Raw genomic sequence first — 22,410 nt, 5'->3', positions numbered from 1 at the left:
GAATATCTTGTACATTTAAGATTATGAATACTCATGAACAAAGGGAGATTAATCCTGATATTATAACCGAGAAAATAAAGCAGTTACTCAAACTATCGATGACAACGAGCTAAAACTCACATCAGTATGTATGAGAGTGCTGATGATAAACAAAGTACTTTCAACGGCTGTAGACAAAATTATGAACTTACCCATTCGTGTTCGAAGAGATCGGTGCCGCCGGGTTATCGGGGGTTTCTTTGACTACCTTGACAGATACGAAAACAACGGTAAACTCATCGGCTGGAAAACCAGATTCTGAAACCGTCAATCTTCCGAGAAGGGTTGTCCCCAAAGCAATTGTCGTGCCAGGGTCTACTGGGTTGCCGCCTTTGAATATTTCAAAAGTGAAAGCTAGCTCACCACTATCTGCAAAATATTAAACAACAAAACGCGGAGGACATTTACAAATGAATCCTCTATAAAAGAAGAAAATTTACATTAGAAAAAGCCGTTTTTGACTGAGTATCTAAACCAGGCTGTCAAAACCATAAAATGCTTAAACTGAAACTTAAATTAACAGACTTTATACACCTACTGACTTGCGATCTGATGTTTCGTTACTTTTTAGACGCTTTGTGAGGATTACATATGCATCACGCTGTATTAACGCCAGGTTTTGAGACATCCGAATGAAATATAAATGCTCTTTTACAAACCTGTAAAATGTTTCATGTTTCTTATCTTTTTCTTTCCTTTTTTCTTTAGACATTCTTCGCGCCATAGTCTGATCTAACTGCCACTGCCGATTTTTGCTGTTTTTTTTCCGAAAATAACCATTGTCTTTATTATGATCTGTGAATTTTTATACAAAGGTGAACTTACAAGGCGCAGGATAAAACGCAAGAAGGACGAGAATGATCGGCAGACAAGATGGCTTCTTCATTTTTTCTCACTTCTCAATGGGTTTTCCGTGGAACACTTGTGGAATTGATTTCCTGAAAAAGATACAACCGGTGGTCTTTGTTTCTCACTTATCTTCATGTCTCTTCCTGCTCGGAAAAATTGGTAAAAAATGGGAAGATACAATTATTTTTAATGCGGATATCAATCCGCAGATGATTCTATGAAAATAATAAAAAAAAAAAAAAGGGAAAAGCATGTTTTATGTAAGGACTCTAACTCCGCACTTTAAATCAAACAAACAAATTCGTGAATATTATTGCCGATGCATAACTACATTTATTGTTTTTTTAGAGGGCACGGTAACGAATCCTGCAATCTGATTGGTTCTTTACCCGGTCAGTATTTTCCTATCTCTGCCCACGGGCCACGGTAACGCTTTCGTGAGTCGCCGAGTACATCCCAACTTTCGTTGCTATTTTTCATAAATATACCTCGTTTTCCGGCTGGGCAGTATTTTTAAGCAAACACGTCGGTCACTACCTCAAGCCGATAAATAACTTATGAATCCTCTCTTTTCTCTCTATCAAATCACTTTGGTTGACAGAAAAATATTGGTTTCAGAATGAATTTGAATAAACAATAGTGTCATTACGTTGGTTGACAAGCGGCCTAAAAAACCGTCTGCATTTAATTCGTTCACCAATAGTACCCAGAAAGTTGAAACGTGAAGTATTTGGTTACAGTTAAACTGAACGATGGAACTTCCATTCATTTAATATCTGAATTTTCTCGAGCAATTTGTTCGTAGCGAAAGAGCGAGCGAAGTTTTAATTTAAGTTCTACAACAAATATACGCTCCCGGTGAGTCTTTCCAATTCCGTTCAATTTAGACATTTATACCGTAAATTGCACAACAGAAATTGAAGGAATTTTTTGAGAAAAGGCCGCATTATATTCCCTTGTGTCTCGTTGGAGTGTGCCGTTCGAATTTAGTTTTTGTGAAGGAAAGACCAGAGTCACACACGCCATTGCAGCAAACAAACGAGCAAACTCTCACAACTTCAAAATAAAAAAATTGAATTTACTCACAATTACTTTCCTCGCCGTTTACTTAATGAACAGAGGTAAATCTTCGTACATGAATGAATGGTCGATGAGAGTGAATAATACTTTCCGTTAGATCATTGACTGATTTTGAAGAAAACCTTGTCGTGACAGCCCTTGCCAAACTAGTTCTGATGTTTTTCAAATGTTCCTACGCTTTTTTTTTTCTTGCGCGCTCTCTAATTGACAGGTGTCAGATTGTGACAGATACTTGTAAAAATAATGTTTCAAAGTTTGTTTGGAAGCCTTTTAAATCACCTTTATCGTTACGGAAATGAAAATGTTTCGCTGAGGCATCTCTCTTTAATTTGCATCACCTCTATTTTAACTACCATTTACTCACTCAAAAATTGTTCAGTTTATGGAAGATCTTGCCGTATTAACAGCCCTAAATCATTCGGGTTCTTTCGGAAAGAATTTCGTCAAGTTTAAAAACAATAAATATGTTATTTACCGGCTAAGGGTCGGTCCGTATGGTGGAAAACCCTAAACCTCTGTCTTGAAAATGCTGCCCTCGGCCTACGGCCTCGGGCAGTATTTTCAAGACCTCGGTCACAGTTTTTCACCATACGGACCTCCCAGCCGGCAAATAACATATATTTATTTAAAAGATCTCTCTCGTCTCTGCAACGGATCAAGGTTGACGCATTGGTTTCTTTACCCTTCAAAGAAATGATTAACAGAATAAACAGAAGATCCTTATCAGAAACCGAATCGATCAGTGCCTTACACATGTTTCGCTTTTGAGTTTTTCTAAAAAGCATTTGAGCTGATGTGACATGGCAATAAACCAAAATCAATCAAAAAATATCTGAAACTGTTGAGCATATGATGTTTTCTATTATAAGGTGATGTACAGTGTTTGGTTTGCCTCATTCTCATTTTGTTCTTACCTCGTATATTTTCTTGCAGTCCTCAAGGAAATGTAAACACTCAGCTCATAAGTTAAAACCCCTTCTAGCTTTAAATATGACGACTGCGTTATTTAAATACACGTTAATCTTTCGATGCATCTCATGATAAATTACTTGAATGTTCAGAGCGTTTGTTCTAAATTACTTATTGATTATTCTTCGTAATACACAGTTTTCATTTGAACCCCTAAAGATCTACCTAGATCAGAATGGTGAAATAACTCATTGCGGACTTCAGCGCCACAAACCCACGAATTGGAAATAACAGGTTTTCGGTAAAAGTTTTGTACCTTGTACTGATGTCTGCTCTCAGAAAGCCAATTAAGAAAAAACTGAAGATCGCATCGAAAAGTACATCCGAAAACACATGAGTATTTTTTACGAAAACCGAAAACCAACTGTTAAAAACGGGAAATCCGCAATCCACAATTGACACCAAATCCAAAACCGAAAAACTTAAGTAACCTTGGGTAACCTAAGAAATCTTGAATAACAGCATAAGCCACGCCATATGTGGCTCCCTACGCCTTCCAGACCAATTGTGCTTGCACCTTTCTTGGTTGAGCAAACCGCAAAAATAACAGTGAGTGAAGACCTACCAAAGCTTGGAAATTTACTTCTTCTAGAAATTGCTTCGAAAAGGAGAATTTCGTAAGTTAATAGCAATAGATGCAAGGTCTACCATTGACAAGCTATAGTTACCCGTCTCAGAGCTTGGCTATTAATGACGCAAGACAGCTTTTGCGGATCTCTAACAAACTCGAAAGCAAAAGGATAAAGACCTAATGGTTCACTGAACATACCTTTGGCCGTGACATCTGAGAATAAAAGATGGTCTTCATGCTTGAGGCATTTAATGTAGTAATTAACAGGGAGAAATTTTCTAACTATCTGCTGCCGAGGTAACTGTTATTTCGACGAACTTTCTGATAATCACGGAACGATAGAGAAATATGAAGTATTATATGAAAATGAGTATGAAAATGATTTACTTAAAGCTGTGGGTTTTCTCGAATCAATTTCTACAGGATTGTAATGCTATCTTACCTTTCCAACCTCTCGTGATTGTTTACCACAGCAGGTGAACGGAACAAAAGGATCACTGTTGACCTCTAACGTCTAAACGTTTGCTATTCTTTTTCCTTCCCCTCCCTCAGGGAAATTGTATCACGTGATTCCCAGACCAGATTTTTCCAAAAATAATACAGTTTTATAATTCACGAACAGCTGATAAAGATAGATGAAATTGCAGAATATGTATATCATGATTTGAAATTTGGGAATATTATAATGCTAAAAAGTTGCACCGTATAAAGAGAAAAATTATTTTCAAAAATGAAGTCATAAAACCGTGCAGATGGTTTTAAATTCCGTGGTTAAAGGGTTTTTATCGTTTATCCAATCAAGGTGTGATTAAATAATCGAAAAACGGAACTCCAGAAAATTTCCCTCGAGTTATCGGCCAATCCATTATACAGGCTTAACAAGAAAGCGTGCTTTTCGGGCCTGGGACAGTTGCTAAAAATAGATAGCTAGAGCAAACTTGTGTAAGAAGAGTCATTCTTAATATATTATTAATGTAACAATACAAGAGCAGAAGACCCGACGAGGAACATATTTTCCGCTGTCTCTGAAATGTTCTCCTTTCTGAGATAAACGGTTCTCTTAAAAGTCTCTCCATAGGTTTTTACTTAATGATCATTCCGTGATCGCGGCCCAATATGAAGTATGGCTGCATATTCACGCCATGAAAAAATCAAAGTGCTCTGTGAGCAAATTCGTGAATTGACACATGATTTTTTGGATTATGTTTAATGTTATCTGGTTTAGGGAATTTTGTGGTTGATTGTCATATCTAGAGTACGAGCAGTAGTTCAGTGTTCGCATCAAAGAAACAAAGTAACGTTGGGATAAGAAGGCATTACAATTGAAATGATCATGCTATTACATTTGACATGGGTGGATGATGTCATGTGTTTTAAACGTATATCATTTTTGTTTCTGGTTCAAAAGAAAAGGTTGGAAGTAAATGTGGGTGAAAAGTGAAATTTACTGTCTATCATTGTAAATGTTAGAAAACCAAGGCAGTACTATCTTAATGAAAACATTAACGATTCCCTCTTCATCGAATGAGACAAACGGGAACGAGTTTTGAGTGATATAACTAAGCCAAGACTACCGTCATTTTGGATCTCCGCCTGGGTAGATTTTAGTCACGTGCTAGGCAACGTATAATCAAGAACAAGATCGAATTTCATTTCAGGCCTATTTATCAATTTGTAGTGTATAACTTTCGCATTTTAGTACGTAATATGTATTTTGAATCTTCAAATTGTCTTGAAACTTATAAGAAAATTGTTTTCAAAAATTCACTGAAAATCGGTAGATAACATTGTTTGTTTAGGTGTTATTTGATTTTCGTGATAACCTGTCTTTTGTTGCCTCACACAGGAAAAACACACGATAAGAAACGTAATGATTGATTTTGTCCTCAATCTCACGCCATAACAGAAAAAGCTTTTGAACATCTCTAAACTCCGAGCTCTTCGCAGTAAGTGATATTTTCAATGAATCTTCGGATTGTTTTCAAGTTCAAGGATTGTAAATTACGATTTTATGAAAAATGAAGGTTGTTCTGTTATTTCAGTGGGAACCTTGCAAGCCTGCCATTCGCTGGCGCCGCTTGTTGAAACTAAAACGAAAAAAAAAACTCTTTCAAGATTATAATTGGCTTCTTTTTCACCCCACCACTATTCTTAGCAACAAAGGTCGCCATTTCGTTTGTTTATTACTCGCCAAAAACTATCAAATCTACTCAAAAGCCTAAAATTCGAAAAAAGTCTACAGCAATCGACCAATCGAGCGAGCGAGCGAACGAATGCCATTCTCCACATCATATCTACAACTCGCTCTTGCGCATGCGCGCAATTCACGAGTTAAAAATGACCATTTCTTGATTGCTTTGAGTATTAAGTCTTAAAGCGAAGTAAAGAGCCATGCCTTCGTTTTGAGAATGATGTTTGTTCTTGTGCATATAAGATAGACTTTCCGGAGACAGGTTCTTGAACTTGGCCTTCTTTAGAAAGGGAGATGTTTCCTTGGAATTTTGAAATGGACAATTATTAAATGAACAAGTCGTTATTAGGGATTCTGCAAATAGTTTGTTTCATCTGCTAAAATACTAACTAACATATTTCTCGCAACTAAGCAAAACTTTTCTTAAATAAGGCAAACTACATAAGTTAAGGAATTGAAATTATGGTTTTTTTTTCAGAACGGACGTTTCGGTCTAGATTGGAACCTTTGTAAAACCGCAAGCTTGTCGGGTGTTACTAAAATGGGAATCAGAAGACCGCGGAACCTCCGGAACCAGCGAAATCTGCTAAAAAATACCTAAACACTGTTCGAAATTTTCATTTTTGGATATAAAGAAGATAACGTGAAAAGAGAAATGTGGATCGTTTTTTATCTACCTTGACGTCCAACCACAGAACACCCACGGCTCACGCATAAGTGAGCCTCTATGAATATACAAACACGTTCACGGTGTACAATAGGTGAAATACTAGGGGTTGCTAATAGCAAGTTAAGTGCTGCGAGGGGACGAACGAAATACAACAGCAGCAACAACAAGCTTAATTTGCACAACCATATATTTACAAAAAGTATTGGAAAAGTCAACTAAAATTACGTGGCAGGTTTTTTTAAGTAACATCGCGAACGATTTGTCATGTAAATCAAAGATGAAACACTGATAGTAAAGGCAAATAGCCTCTGCGATGTTAACTTGTTTTCGTTTGCGTTGATTTGTCCTTAACGGGCTCTAATGGGTATATCAGTCTTTGTCAACGTAAAAATTGATTCATTTGCCCGTAGCATAGGTTTTGCCTCTAAGGGCGCTTGGTTGACTTGCTTGTGTTAGCGCGCGATTGTGTTGAAACACTTGCCTCAACGGGCGATTCAGTGTCTTGAATTGCTTGCCTCAACGGGCAATTGCCTTAACTTCTTGCCTCAAAGGGCGATTGTGTTAATTTTGTTTTTGCTTCGACAGGCGATTTTGTGACTTCAGTGGGCGATTGAACTTTTCGGCGCGCTTGATTAACAGACCTTCGTAATCACTGCTATCCTGACGTAATCACGATTGATAGATCTAGCCCATGACAAGACATCTTTCTTACTCTTGGGGATGTAAAATCTCAGTATTCCAACATGAGGAAGAATATTTTGCATTTCTGGGTACCTTCGATCGCTGTTACAACCCCACACAGCACAGTGATCGCCACGAGGCATGCTTCCAATAATGTTTGTGTTAACGAGCTCAGAAATAAGCCAGAAGTAGACTGCACACACTTATATACAACTGAAAAAGCTTGAATGGGTTACATACTCGCGATTATTACGTAATTTCGAGATATTCCAAGACCGTTACAAGATGTCGATTTCACAATAAACCTTACGCAAGAGAGAACTTTACCGGTAGATTTTAACGCATATTTCATGGTTATTTAGACAAAAACTTATACTTCCCAAGTATAAACATCGCTTTAATCCTTTTCTGATATAACGGCTGCAAAAAGGCGTTGAATTCTCTCAAAAATCGTCTTTTTGGACTCCCAAATGACTTTTCGCCATAAAATTGTTTGTAGCGACTTGCTATGTTTGCCCCGTGGCGACCCCAGAACTCTTTGCGCATAGCATAGTGAAACGATTACTGGCAACTGGAACCATTATGGTTCAATTATAAATACTCGGAGTAGGTGACTGCTAATTGCTCCTTATGACATTACGTACCCTTGTACGGCGAATGTCGCCACAGTTTAAGTTGGACGTTAAGGACAACTTAAACATATTTTTCTTTTAAAGTGATCCTCTTTATACCCGAAAACGAACTTACAAACAGTTCTTAGGTCTTTTTAGTTTTATGTTTTATTTCATTACTATCATTTTACAAAAGAACATAGGGTTCCGCAGGTTCCGCGGTCCACTGAACATCCAGGCTTGTCAAGTAATGTGAAGGATGCATTCTCGAATAAGCAGAATAAATTAACTTAGAGCCGGGCTGCTGAATGCTTCTTGAATGAATCAGTGTGGTGCTTTGAAAGTCTTGTTGCAACTCAGATTCATTTTCAAAGTATGTTGAAGCAAGATAAACAAGAAAGGTACCCTTCATTTGAAATATTCAAACTGACATAATACCTGAGAAAAGGGGACAACTTCACAACAAAAATAATGATATGGCTGAAATTAGATGAGTTAGCCAACACTAAAAAGGAGACTAAAAGAGCCAGAGGCTGAGTTAAGTTACTTGTTAAGAGCGTGAGACGAAGAAAAACTTCTGAGTCCCCATGAGGAAACGAAACTAACACCTTCGGATTCCTCGCTCCGATGCTCTATCACTGAGCCACAGGGACTCTACGCGTTCGCATTCACCTTGACACACGACCGTTGAAAACCAGCCTTGTAACCATGCCTCCTTTTTAAACTGAGCCTAGCCGGGGACCACACTGTCACTTGGCATGAAAAGTTGTGTTGGAACCACGGGTGCCAAGTTACGGTGTGGTTCCCGGCGGGGCTCTTCTTATGTACGTAGAAAACCTCGATATAGAGAACTCCCTAAATGGATTCCCTTCAACGAAGTAAGTGCTCAGATATCAAGCGATGTACTGTGGAGGTAAGGTGAGGTATTTTTTGTGAGAATTTGACTTCTCCTTATATATATATATATATATACAAACTCCTATAATTTCGCCATTACTGTTATGATCATCTCACAGGTGGAGCTTGGGCTGCCTGTGATCAAAGAGGTCAAAAAGTGGATTTTTGACAACTGTTGAATGGCTTAGTTTGATTCCAAAAATGCTCGATTTCCGTGTTGAGCAGGATCATTTTGAACCTAGTGCATGCATGGTTTTTCTCATTATCAAACATTGGGTAGCTTCCTAATGGAGTGAACCTCTGAGGTACGAATCCCTCAGCAAAGGAGACTCTGAATTTATTTAAATTAGTGCAATTCACCTAAATGAAGAGGGGCGTGTTAGGAAAATGATGGTGCCACATGTTAGACAGAAAGCTTAATTAAGACGATTCGTCAAAAAAAATTTATTGAACAATTTCTTTTTAAATTTCCTGAAATGTTCCTCACCAATGTCTGTTTCGAAAAATACAATAAAAAAAGATAGGTCACCGTGCTTTTTTCAGAGATATAATGGGCCAAACTTACCCCCTTTATCCTTGTACTGACACTAATCACGCGCACATTTCATCGTACGTGGTACATTTTGCGGTAACTGAAGCAAGATTCCTAAAGTAACACTTGAAAAAGAACTTCATTGGTACAAAGTCTCGAGCGTATGAAACAATATGATGTATAATTTTTGGAAAAACCACGTTAGTTTAGACGAAAAAAAACGTTCCTCGACTCGCTGCTTTCAAGGTCATAATATGCATCCTCAAGAAATGGCCTTCGTGCACGCACTACGCTATATCTCTTTTTACCTCCGTTGACTTTTTTTAAAATTTTTCAATTTAAAGGAAATAATTTGTAAACCAAATTAAGCAACAAAAAAAGGGTAGGTCTGTTGAAGTCTTAAATGTAATAAAGTCCTAAATGTAATAAAGCCCTAAATGTAATAACGTTCGGTCCTAAATGTAATAAGCCTCCTATGCAATCGTTTAACTGCGCTAACATTGAGATGTTAAAGTGACAGCTGTTGCACCAAAGAATGGCATATTGCGGGCTCGCTGATATTAATCAGCGTCTTTTTATTTGCTAAAGACGTAGGTTGAGAAGCATTGGCTACAAAACCTTATACTGATGTACTTTTGGCATCAAATTGACGGACGCAAAAGCAATGAGAACGTTGATCAATAGCTCTCTTTATGTCATTAGCTCAGACTCTTAAGTGTAACAGATTTTGACGATAAACTTGTGTGATCAGTGCTGAAGTTAACACTTCATGAACCGAATTACAAGGAAAAGGAAGTCCACCGACATATACGTTAGACAAATTCCGGGCTCAGAAGTGCATTTTTTGTACTGTCTTCCCTTGCCAGATTTGTATGGGTCTGCATAAAATATATTCATATCCGTTATTTACCAAGCGTGAGGTCAGAATGGCTGGACATTGGCCGAGTTCTTTTTTTTTTTTTGCGTTTCCATGGAGTGAGACGAAGTCTCGGTCTATGAAAAAAAAAGTAGAAAAAGAACAAGGCTAATATTCAGTCATCTTGACCGAACAAGCTTGGTCAAGAGAGTTTGTATTCTCTTGGCTTAATCATTAAAGGATTCATTGTATAGCAAAAGATTTCCCTTTGATAAGAATCAAGAACGGCTTGTTTATTTCGAGAGCTGATAGTGAAAGCCAACTGTGTTTGCAACACAATAAACCCGAGAGGGTCATTCATTTTTTTCTATGTATATGCTGACATTGTCCAAAAGTTACGAACTTTGTAAGTTTTCTTGCGTGGGATCAATACGGGGAATCCCGAGCGGGCGAGGGTGAGCCCATCATGCCCGCTCAGGTAGCCAATCAGAACACAGGATTCACTTCATCTTGCTTGCGCGCGCTGCTAGCTATATGATAAAGTAACTTACAGAGCAAGACATCTCCTGACCAATCATATATTATCCCATTTCACCATCACAGGTCTCGACATGTTGCCTTTTTTCCACGCGAGAGTCAAATTGAACCATTGAGCTACAACATTCAACACATGATGGTCAGTTGATGGTGTAATGAACCATTCATTTTTTTCCTTTAACCCCTTATGACGGGTTCATCGGTTCCCGAACCGAAATATTGGGAAAACATATATTTTACAGTTTATCTCAAGTTTATATTTCATTTTTTGTCTTCATCTCTTCTCTCCGCCGTGAGGGGAAAATGAATAGATAAATGAATGAATAAAAAAAGAAAGCTCAACAGTTTCCACTTATAGTCATATGGTACATGAACTGATTACTGAGGTGGAGTGAAGCCATAGAGGGCTAGAAATGCAATATCCCAGGCTCAAAATTGAATAAATCAAGATGTTCATTCCTTAAAATGAACTCAAATGCTTCATCAAAAAATCAATTGATACTGGATAACATTAATGTGCAAAATTTCAGTAACACTACTGATAATATTACTTTTCTTTTGGATTAACATGTGACACAGCGAAATCATTCAAACTGCTCTAAAATGGTGCATCACTACCAGACTTTTACACGAACGATAACATCAACAATAGCATGCTAGTTCATCATCAATTGTAGTCAATTTCTTTTCCAAAAAGTCCTAATGATTACCTACCAATCGATTCCATCCTATTGAGCTTCCAGCCAAGCACTAGCCCACTTTGGGCTGGAAATGATTTTCTTCAACTCGATCAATAGACCGCTTAAAGGACCATACTTCGACTGTCGATATTTCTTACGTCTAGCAAGTAAAAATACGCTGATTGATATCAGCGAGCCCGTAATGTGACATGTATACTGGTCAGCGGTTTGGTGCAACAGCTGTCACTTTAACATCTCAATGTGGATGTCCCCCATAACAACAATGCACTGAAGGAGTTAAACGATTGCGTTGAAGGTTTATTACATTTAGGACTTTATTACATTTAGGACCAAATGTTATTACATTTAGGAGAGTTATTACATTTAGGCCTTCAACAAGATCACCGTGCTCGTTCAAGATTCTAAGACCATTGTACCTCTTTACCTGTTCCATTGATTGAAAAGCGATACCATGTTCTCGGAATGCGCGCGCTTATTCGCCTGATAACGTCATTTATATACGCAGTACAGGATGCGCGGCGCAATACTGAGGGATCACCCTAAGAATCTTATTGAATTTAAAAGGGTCATCCTAGGAATGCGCATAAGTTGATTGAGTATGAATTATTACATTCAAATAATTAAGGTAATGTTTAGTTATATAACTATATTAAAACCTTTCCTTACGTACATTTTTCAGTTTCGCAAACTTTTTTATTGCTCGGGAGGAATCCCCTCTCAAGAACTTTTGTAGTAACATGGGTATCCTCCATGAAGATTTTCGATAAAGATTTTTACTTTTGATTAATATCTGCCCTTATAATGTCATCAGAATGTGATATCGTAAATGTGGCCCGTAGCGCATTATGTCTCAAAACGCGTCATGCAAACTTTTCCAATAGAAATTAAAAAAATGATCCTTAATAAGGAACACCAAAAAGATTCATTTGATGCTTGAGATAACTTGAAACCCAGGTCCCTAACCAATGTGGTTGCCGTAAAAGACTTTTGAGATTAAAGGTGGATTGATTTAGGAAATTTCAGTCAAAAAGGAAACTGGTCAATTAAAACGCTGAAAGGGAATTATACCGGTTATGCAAACGACTGCCAACTGAAAGCTATTGACAATCTTCGCCGTAACTACCGAGAAACAGCTCGATCGAACTAAAAAATGTTGTTATCTAGCAAGAAAAACAGCTACTAAGGAGAAAATAGTTCACTCATGTCTCATTTATCACTGACATTATAAGCAGAATACGGCCATCTGAATACCCTTGACTCCTTCTATGTGACTTAGGAGACATTCGTTCGTAGCAATATTCAAAGGCTATGAACAAAAAGCTCATACCGCAGAACCAAGATATCAAATTCATTTCAAGTTCTCTAGGTGAACTCCAAAAAGTGAAGAACAGATTGATGAGAGCCTGAATCTCTCGAGGGAGACGATAAAAAAGCAAGTTAAGGGAACCGCTACAGGATAAAAGCATATCTCATTAAAATGAAGCGTAAAGTTAAATTTAAGAGGGTCCCTAACTAAATTGATCCAGACGTTCCGCTTTGGTTTCATGATCTTATAAAGTCAACAGCCAAAGATTATACTAGCGGATGTGGGGCCAGGTAATGGTCAAGGTTAATGCATAACTCTGAAATTTTCCCATCAATTAAAAAGAGAATCCCAAAATTAAGTGTCTTGAACTATTTATTCATTTCAAATTCTGAGTGCAGATTACATAGGAAGTACACTGCTGAATATATACCCAGAAACCTAAGAATACGAATATTTATGTATTAAGATCCAACACCTCGTGGGAAAGACGAACCCTCCCACAAGAGTTTTGATCTTTACCTAAATTAACCTTTAACGAAAACCTTTACGAAGTATGATTCAAAAACAAGTTTTTGATCGCTAATGTTCAAACGCTGCTATTATTTACCACAAAAATAATCGCTTGCTCTAAAATCTAAGAAATACAATATGATGCTAAGCAACTCATGGAAAACTCAGTGGAAAAATGAAGTGTTTCCAATTGCCATCGGACGTAACCTAGAAGCTAGAATCAATATTCTGTGGATCCAAGATTCAGAAACTTAATGCGATTGCAAAAACACAAAAGGATCAATCAGTTAAACGGAATGATGACCGAACGATTGCAAGAATTGAGATTTACTTGTTTCAACTCCTTCATGGTCTTTCGTTCAAGCAAAATGATGCAAATGACTTGTATCAAAAGATAAAAGATTATGGGCTCCACTGATATTTTGTTTCTTCTCCTGCGACAACAAACCGGGTCAAAAGTTTGCAATTTGACATCAGCATCTCTCTGAACCTTTCGGTGTTTTCGGAGAAGTGTACAAAATTCTTCTAAAGAACGTCCAAGCATTGTTAATTTATTTTCATCTGCGAGATTACAAAACTAAAAAGCTATCAAGGAGAACCAGTTCTTCGTTGTCTACGTGAGTAAATAATGCCATATTAGGAGGCATTCCTATAGCAGAAACTCACACGCCTGGAGTAGCGAATTCGTGAGTACCAAGTGATTTAGTCAGTGTTACATTATGGCGACGCTTGCGCAGCACAATGATGACAGCCACACAAATAATAGCGACAGCCACGACTCCACCGACCACCCCAATAGTGACAACACGGACAGGTACAGACGAGTCTTTATCCTCATCAACAACGGTGTCAGCTGATGATGCAAAATAAAACTCCGATTAAAAAAATCAGGCTCAATTCTTTTTAATAAATACAAGCAATAAGTCAATTGTCTTAGCTAAAAAGGGGAGGTTTATTCATATTTTCTTTAAATATTGAAATGAAAGGCCGATGTTTTGTTTGCCATCATAGCCCAAATCATGATAACGAATCCACTGAACAAGGGAGTAGATACAAACCTTGCTTTTCCTCTCCATCAGCATCTACAAACGTGAAAGGACCAGCTCTAATGTAGTATAAGGTTCTCGAGGTCTCTTCCAAAGTACTACGTCTTTTTCGATCATTGCAACTGCACGAGCACCCACTAACATTGTTATAGCAAACTTTGGCTGTGACAGTAAATTCAACTTTCTCATTCACCGTTTGACCAGAGAGACGAAAAGCTTTAAATGAAAATTCGTCTGTATTATCACCATCACAGGAGGAAGGGTTATCCACAAAACCAGCGGCTTGTTGGGCGTCATCTGCACAGCTGAATGTAAATAGAAACCTTTCTTTAGTTAATTATTCAGAGATCAATTTGTAACCAACTTAAGTATATCATTTCAAAATGTCTTTCCTTTCCTGAAGTGAACAGGGAATTATTAGCGAATAATTAGCGACTCGACTTCCCTGCTCACTGAATCTGCTTTTATGGACACCGTGCATTGAATCTGTGATCAGTTTGTTACTTTTAACTTCTATTATATGGTTATCCTGTTCTCATTTTGAGTCATGTACACGTCATGGACACACATATTCTGATAAACAGCTTTGCATGTTTGGGAAAATAAGCGCACCACTTTACACACTTCTCAGTTATGGTTTCAAGAAAGTAAAAGCGTCATGAGAGTTAAGTAGAATATCTTGATATGATAAACAAGAAAATATAGCAAAGCTACTCAAATTATTGATGAATTCGAGCTAAAACTCACACCATTATGTATGAGAAACTGCTTCCAACAGCTATAGATAAACTTTTGGAACTTACCCATTCGTGATCATAGTGATCGGTGACGGGTTAACGGGGCTTTCTTTGTCTACCGTGACAGATACGAAGAAAACGGTAAAGTTGCCGGTTGGAAAACCAGATTCTGAAACCGTCAATTTTCCAGTTAGGGCTGTCTCCAACTCAATTTTCGTGGTACTACCGGATTCTATCTTGGTGTTGCCGTTGAATAATTCGAAAGTAAAATCCAGCTGACCACTACCTGGAAAATAGTAAACAAGAAAACACACAGGACATTTAAGGATAAATCCTTCATAACAAAAGAAAACATACATTAGAAAAAGCAGTTATTGTATGGCTATCTTAAATAGGTTGTTAAAACCATAAAATGCTTAAACTGAGACTTAAATTAACAGCCTTTATGCATGTACTACTATGTGATCTGACGTTTTTTTACTTTTTTAGACACTTTTTGCGGATATCATATGCATCACACTGAACTAACGCCAGGTTTTGAGACCTTCCGTTCCAATGAAATATATGCTCTTAACGTATTTACAAGCCTTTTGAATGTTTCATTTTGCTTCTCATTTTCTTTCTTTTTTTTTTTTAAGAAATTCCTCGCACCATAGTCTGATCTCACTGCCGCTGCTGTTTTTTTCTTTTTTTTCTTTTTTTTCTTTTTTTTTGAAATAACCCTTGTCTTTGCAAGTATCTGTGAATTTACCAAACCTTGTCAACGCTATACCTTGGAAAAAAAGTAAATGCCCTTTTTCATGTTCTATAGTTAAGATTATTGAGTATACTCTAGCTTTGGTCATCCATTCACTTTCCTTTTGTATTTCACTTTTAGTGAACATTATTCTCCAAGATTCGGACTGTAGCATATTTTTTTTTCGAAAAATGAGACAAAAGATGTACCCAAGAAAAATAAACTGCGACATGCCATAGCGAAATAAGGTTAATGCGATCGAATTTGTGAAATTATCACTCCAAGTGACATCACAGATCACTGAGCTATCAGAAGGAAACGTAGTACTTTGCCCAAGGGGCAATAACTTTAGCGTAAGCTGTTAATCATCCCTACTTACCGGTGCCAGTTCCAGTGATTGAATGTTGAGGTAGGAAGCTGGCCTGAAGACCCTGTTTTTCCCTATTATACGTACATGTTATCGTGTAATCGTGGTCATATTGAAAAGTCAGATTGCCAGGAGCACTAACTTGGATCTTAAACTCGTAGTCCAAAGTAAGTCCGTTGGCGTTCTCTGTCAATGAGGTCTTGCATTCATCGGCGCTGAACGCACCATATTTCACTTTGCCTGATGGAGATGTAAATGATGGCTGACAGTTTGGGTTCGAAGCTCCGCCATGTTGCAACTCCCATGTAGCTGCATCGGCGTCACTCCAGTTATCGTGATCAGCGATGTCGAGTGTAAACTCGATACTTGAGACGTTGTCGCACTTAATGTCTTCAATTGTAGTTATTCCTGCTTCATAAGCTGTTAAAAAATACAACAATTTCGGATCTTTTACATAATGAATTAAAGTGAGTAAGTTAGTCCTGAGTCAGTCAGCTAGTTAATCACTAAAATGTATATAATTCAACACACTTCAATTGCGTTGTTGGGTTATGGAGACGAGAAGGATGAGATCGTTCAATTTCTGTGGTCTAAACGAACATACTGAAACAAAACTGACATAGGCTTCTCATATCCTTACTCGTCCTTTACTCGGAAACATTTATAAATATTTTTTAACTTATTTTTTAAGGAAAAGCTGATGTTAGTCGATAAATAAATAAATTAAACCACCAACGTGTCTTCAAAACGTTTCGATGAGCATGGAAAGCTACTGGATTTCCTTTAGCCTGAAAATTTTCGTAAACATTAAATCTAGTAAGGGTGACCAAAGGTGAACTTACAAGGTGCAGAATATAACGCAAGAAGGACGACAATGATCGGCAGACAAGATGGTTGCTTCATTTTTTCTCACTTCTCAATGGGTTTTCCGTGGAAAACTTGTGGAATTGATTTCCTGAAAAAGATGATATCACTATAAAACCGATGGTCTTTGTTTCTCGTTTATCTTTGTCTCTTTCTACCTGGAAAAATTGTGAAAGAATGGGAAGATAAGATTATTTAATGCGGATATTAATCTGCAGATGATTCTATGAAAAAAGAAGGGAAAAGTATGTTTTATCTAAGGCCCTAACTCCGCACCTTAGATCGAACAAATACACAAATTCGTGAATATCATTGCTCATATCTCTCTCATCTCTGCAACTGATCAAGGTTGACGTATTTGTTTTTTAACCCTTAAAAAAATAAAATAATTAGAAGATCCTCATCAGGAAACGAATTGATCAGTGCCTTACACTGCTGGTAACAAGTATTGGAACTCATGTGACATAGCAAAAAACCAAGATCAATAAAAAAATAGCTGAAACTGTTGAGCATATGGTGTTTTCTAGTATAGGGTGATGTACAGTGTTTGGTTTGCGAAACGTCTCCAATCATTGGAACTTAATTTTGTAGCCTCATTCTCAACATTTTATTGTTAACTTGCATATTTTGTTGTAGTCCGTTGTCTTGAATGTCAAGGAAATATAAAGTCTCAGCTCGTAAACTAAAACTTCGGCTAGCTTTAAAGATAACGACTGCTGTATTTAAATTCATGTTCATCTTTTGATGCATCCTATGATATATTACTTGAATGTTCAGAGCGTTTGTTCTAAATTGCTTAATGCCAAACACACAATTGTATCAGTGCTTTATTTATTGATGCACAATCCCGCCCGTTTTTGAATGACTGTTATTTATTCCTTTTTCTCATCCAAATTTCTCGGGGTTACCAGATAATCTAAGATTGAGCGACACGTATAGGACATATAATTACTTAAAATAATATTTGCCGGTCAAATAATAGCCAAAATGTCGCAAAGCCTTTGTTGAAGTTTTGTTTTTATATTCCAGCCATAGTCCTTGTCGCTTTTAAGAATACTGCAAACTAATTCCGCCGCTTTTAAGTCTCATATTTTCGTTCTTTTTGGAATTGATTATTCTTCGGAGTACACAGTTTTCATTTGAGCTCCTAAAGGTCTACCTGGATCAGAATGGTGTAACAACTTATTGCGGACTTCAGCGCCACGAACCCACGAATTGGAAATAATAGATTTTTGTACCTTGCACCGATGTCTGCTGTCATTTTCACATTTACACTCATAACAGTAATTTCTGGGCCCATCATGGATAGAATAAAGTTTTGCAAACATACAACTTTAGAGTAATTTGCGAATTCTCTTTGACTTTGCATCTTACCCAACAACAACAAAGATCGAGAACGCGCGAAACTACATGCATTAGAGGGACCTGGTTCATTCTGATCTCAGTAATATATAGATTTAGCCATGCCTAAAAGCGTTTTTCCCGTACGTCTTAAGGGCACAACGCCTTGCCCCGGCCAGGACTAGAACCCGAGTCGTCCGAATCGGAGCTCAGTGCACTGACCACTAGACTACTGGACAAAGCCGTGGCGTTGGTGTGCCCGCGGTACAGTTGACCACGCATGTTAAAAGTAGCTTCTTGTACGGTCGGTCGTACGGTCGTACGGTCATAAGTCCAAATTTTTTCGGCTTGATGGGTTAGTACTATTTTGTATAATTATGGGGCTACGCTCTGCGAGCTCCGCTATTATATTTACCAGAATAAGTCACGATCATCACAGTTTTTCTCTTCGAAAACATTACTCAAATTATTCCAAACATGAAGACCACCACAAAATTTGAGTCACACCATAATGGAAAGTGTACACCAAAAGAAAGAGAACTGGTTAAGGATGGAGAGTATTGACAATACAAATAACCACCGTAGAAAAACCGTGACGTTTTTCCCTTGACTAGCCACTTCCTTGATTTTCTGTTACCACTAAGCATCGTGCCGAGGAACACTCAATTTACGTTTTATATTCTTTAACGTTAGAATTCGTATCAAGAAATGGCCCATTGTTCCGGGTCAGCTTTTCCATTAAGCATCAAACAAAAGTCCTGAGTAATTGGTGGTCCTGAGGGACTTTGGCCGAAGGGAGGAGGAAAAGCTCGTAACTGATCGAGAAAATTATCGGAGTGACAATTTTGCTGCACTGGGGGAGTGGTGTAAATATGCACTAGTAAAATCAATTTCCATCGGTGTACCCAAGGGTAGACTTGACCCTCGTTTAGCGCATCGAGCCAAAGGTTCGTAAATTCAAAAATAATTAAATTTATCCGTATTGCAGTGACTCATTTAAACCACCTCTCTCTATATGTAAGTCAAGTCGCCTGGTAAAAAGTCAACGTACAAATATATTTTTTGGTCTTACTACTGGTGTTAAATACAATCGAAAGTGACAGTTTTCTGTGGAGAGCCTCGAGGCGACTAAAGACCTTGTTTCTGGCGCACAGCTGTTTTCAAACGAGGTGCTCATCATTTTTAGAACCAACATGTTTACCTAACACGAGGATCCTTCTTTGAAAAAGCGCCGAATTCGTGTAACTATGTTGATGATACAAGCAATGATTTCTAGTTTTCGCGAGAGCATGTCTTTGAGTTATTTTCGTTTTCAATCAAACGCTTGGCAAGATGAGGGTGTGATATTTTTTCAGTCATAAGTCTCACAATGAAGAAGGTGCGAGTTTTTTTTTTTTATCTTTTGCAAAAAAAAGCAGGTCCTGCTTAAAAGTAAGTCTCTTTCATTAAAAACTATCAGAGTTTTACAGCGGATTTTAACAATCTTTGTTAAAAGTGAGGAGCTGTCAACAGCTTCTCCAAATTTTCGCAAAGAGTAGGCGCTGGCGCACAGCTGTTTTCTAATGAGGCGCTCACTTTCTGGAACCAACAAGTCTACCTAAGAAGAGGATTCCTGTTTTACAAAAGCACAGAATTCTTGCAACGATGTTGATGACACAAGATGTACTGATCGAGGAAATTATCTCTAGTTTTTGAGAGAACGTCTATTTTGAGCTATTCTCGTTTTCAATCAAACGCGCGGCAAAGACGAGGGTGTGATATTTTACTCACAAGTCTCATAATGGAGAAGTTGCGAATTTTTTTTTTTTTGGTTTGTTTTATATTCTATTTCGGAGAAAAAAAAACAGGTCTTACTTGAACTAACATAGTTTTACGTCGGATTCTAACAGTCTTTATTAAAATTATAAAGCTATCAAAGATGAACATCACTTTTGGAGGAAAACATATTTCTTTCCTCGTCCGATATGTCCATATTTATAACATTTTGAAAAAAATTGGAACTGTTATTGAAAAAGTAGAAGGAAATCTTAGCCTTTTTATACCTTAATCGTTTCAGAGACCTAAATTCCTACGAAAAATTTATCTGATAGCTGCATGAGTCTGCATCTAGATGAGAGGCGCTTTGGGGTCTATTAGAAATCGCAAAACCGTAGAAAGAATCAACCAAAACCGCCAAAAAAAGTAAATCAAAACCGCAAACTGCATGCAAAACCGATAAATTTTCGCATCCCAATTATCAAAAACCCCAGACTAATTAATCCGACGCAGCAGTGACAAGTGGAGCATACAGAGGTTTCGCAGCTATTCGATATCAGTAGAGGCGCATGATTGCCGTCCAGATCGAAGTGAAACCCAATAAGGAAACCCAATTAGGAAAAACCGAAAACCACATCGATTTCCACTTTCGAAAACTCATTCGTATTTTTGACGAACACCGAGAACCAAATGCTAAAAAATGGAAACTCCGCTAACGGCAATGAATGCCAAAACCGAAAAACCGAAGTTTTCTGGCACAGAAACCGAAATACAGAATTAAAACCGCAAAACCGAAAATCCCAATGCCCCCTCCTAAAATGGCTTCCTTGGTGAACCAAGCGCTTGCCCTTTGATCTAGCGCCATGATATTCATGACCATGAATGTGATGGCGCATCAACAGTTCTATCAATTTTAGGTTACCTCTTTGAACTCATCTCTTATCCTAGAAAGGAAAACCTATAAGCACCGAGGCAATTGCCTCTTCACCCCAGTGCTGATACCAAAAAGGTGAACTGCTGGACATGGCAGAGAAACACCATCGAAACTGTTCTATATTATGTTCACCACTATGTTGTTTAGAAGGGAAAACACCCAAAGTTTTCCCAACGCAAACTTGTTGCGAGATAAAAGCCTTATACTCTTTCCTCGTCATTCTTTGTCTTTGATAGAAGCCCAGAGACCCCGCCCAGCTTTACAAACAACAATGAACAGCTGCTCTTAGACTAATCTCGATCTTTCGATCAATCCCGTGATGCGCTCTTCAAATATTCCATGTATTTGATTAAAATTCCTTTCATGCTAAACGAAACCGAAATAAAAAAAAACCATTGAGCGGCAGGTCTTTTGGCTCGGAAAAGGAAACAAAACATTAAACTGTCTCACTGGTTGCTCTTTCTTCCAGCTTTGTGAATTTATGTCTTTCATTTGGGGAGGTATTTTAAAACGAAGAAAAGTTTCATTCCTCGCTTCCATAATCTCTAGCAATAATGCGTGGGTAATACCATTTGTTCCAAAATCAGTCAATCTGAACACCGAAGTCTTGGTCACAGTTTGTCTCAACGGAAAACAATCGTCAGGTTGCAAAAGTTAGAAAGCAAAATTAGATTCGTTTAATTTCCCCACTCTGAAATCATCGCTGACGAAATTGAAGAAATCTAGAATAACTGCAGAGGCCACGCCATATTTGGCTCCCCTCGCCTCCCAGACCAATTGTGCTTGCACCTTTCTTGGTTTAGCAAGCGGCAAAAATAACAAAGAGTAAAGACTTACCAAAGCTTGGAAATTCACTAATGTATAGTAATAGATGCAAGGTCTACCATCGACAAGCTAAGCTACCCGTCTCAGAGCTTGGCTGTAAATGACGCACGACAGCTTGATCGATCTAATATCATTATCTGAGAATAAAAGATGGTCTTCATGCTTGAGGTATTCACTGAAGTAATTAACAGGGAGCACTTTTCTAATTTTCTGCTGCCAAGGTAACTGTTAATTTGATGAACTTTCTGAGAATCATGGCACGATAGAAAACAAGTATGAAAATGACTTATTTAAAGCTGTGGGTTTTCCAGAATCAATTCCAACAGAATTGTAATACCATCCTACCTTTTCGGCTTATACCATTTTGCGAAACGAAACGAAACGAAACGAAATCGGGTCAGATGAAATAAAACAAAAGAAATAATGCAGATATATTTTCTAATAAGGTAAAGATAACTATCACAAGGATTTTGGAGTAATCGTTCATTAACAAGAAGGATTTTTATTCATTTCGCAAAATAGTAATTTTAGGAGAGTTACTATTTTGCGAAATGGACCATTTCCACCCTGCAGTGACAACGTGACCTCTTTCATGTCACGAGAATACATCTAAACATTACAAATTAGTATATCAACGAACATTTTGGCCTCCTCTTATTTCTTAAACCGTATTAAAATATATTTCGCAAAATAGTAATTTTAGGAGAGTTACTATTTTGCGAAATGGACTATTTTCACCCTGAGGTGACAACGTGACCTTTTTCATGTCACAAAAATACATTTAAACATTACAAATTAGTATATT

The 22,410-nt window shown here is 37.7% G+C and overlaps 1 protein-coding gene across 1 annotated transcript; it reads right to left on the bottom strand.

Annotated features, from left to right (window-relative positions):
- Positions 1–12,844: 12,844 nt before the first annotated feature.
- On the bottom strand, positions 12,845–21,948 carry LOC149039660 (uncharacterized). The gene is made up of 6 exons (XM_089183560.1): positions 21,618–21,948; positions 16,729–16,841; positions 15,899–16,306; positions 14,850–15,069; positions 14,059–14,351; positions 12,845–13,853 (listed from the first exon to the last, which is right to left on the bottom strand). The coding sequence occupies exons 2-6, from the start codon at positions 16,787–16,789 to the stop codon at positions 13,663–13,665; spliced, it is 1,173 nt and encodes a 390-aa protein (XP_089039686.1). The 5' UTR covers positions 16,790–16,841; positions 21,618–21,948; the 3' UTR covers positions 12,845–13,662.
- Between the last annotated feature and the right edge of the window lie 462 nt (positions 21,949–22,410).

Source organism: Pocillopora damicornis, chromosome 9 (genome assembly GCF_964200805.1).
Source record: "Pocillopora damicornis chromosome 9, jaPocDami1.2, whole genome shotgun sequence".
Taxonomy (NCBI): domain Eukaryota; kingdom Metazoa; phylum Cnidaria; class Anthozoa; order Scleractinia; family Pocilloporidae; genus Pocillopora; species Pocillopora damicornis.
This window is presented reverse-complemented; position numbering and strand designations above follow the sequence as displayed.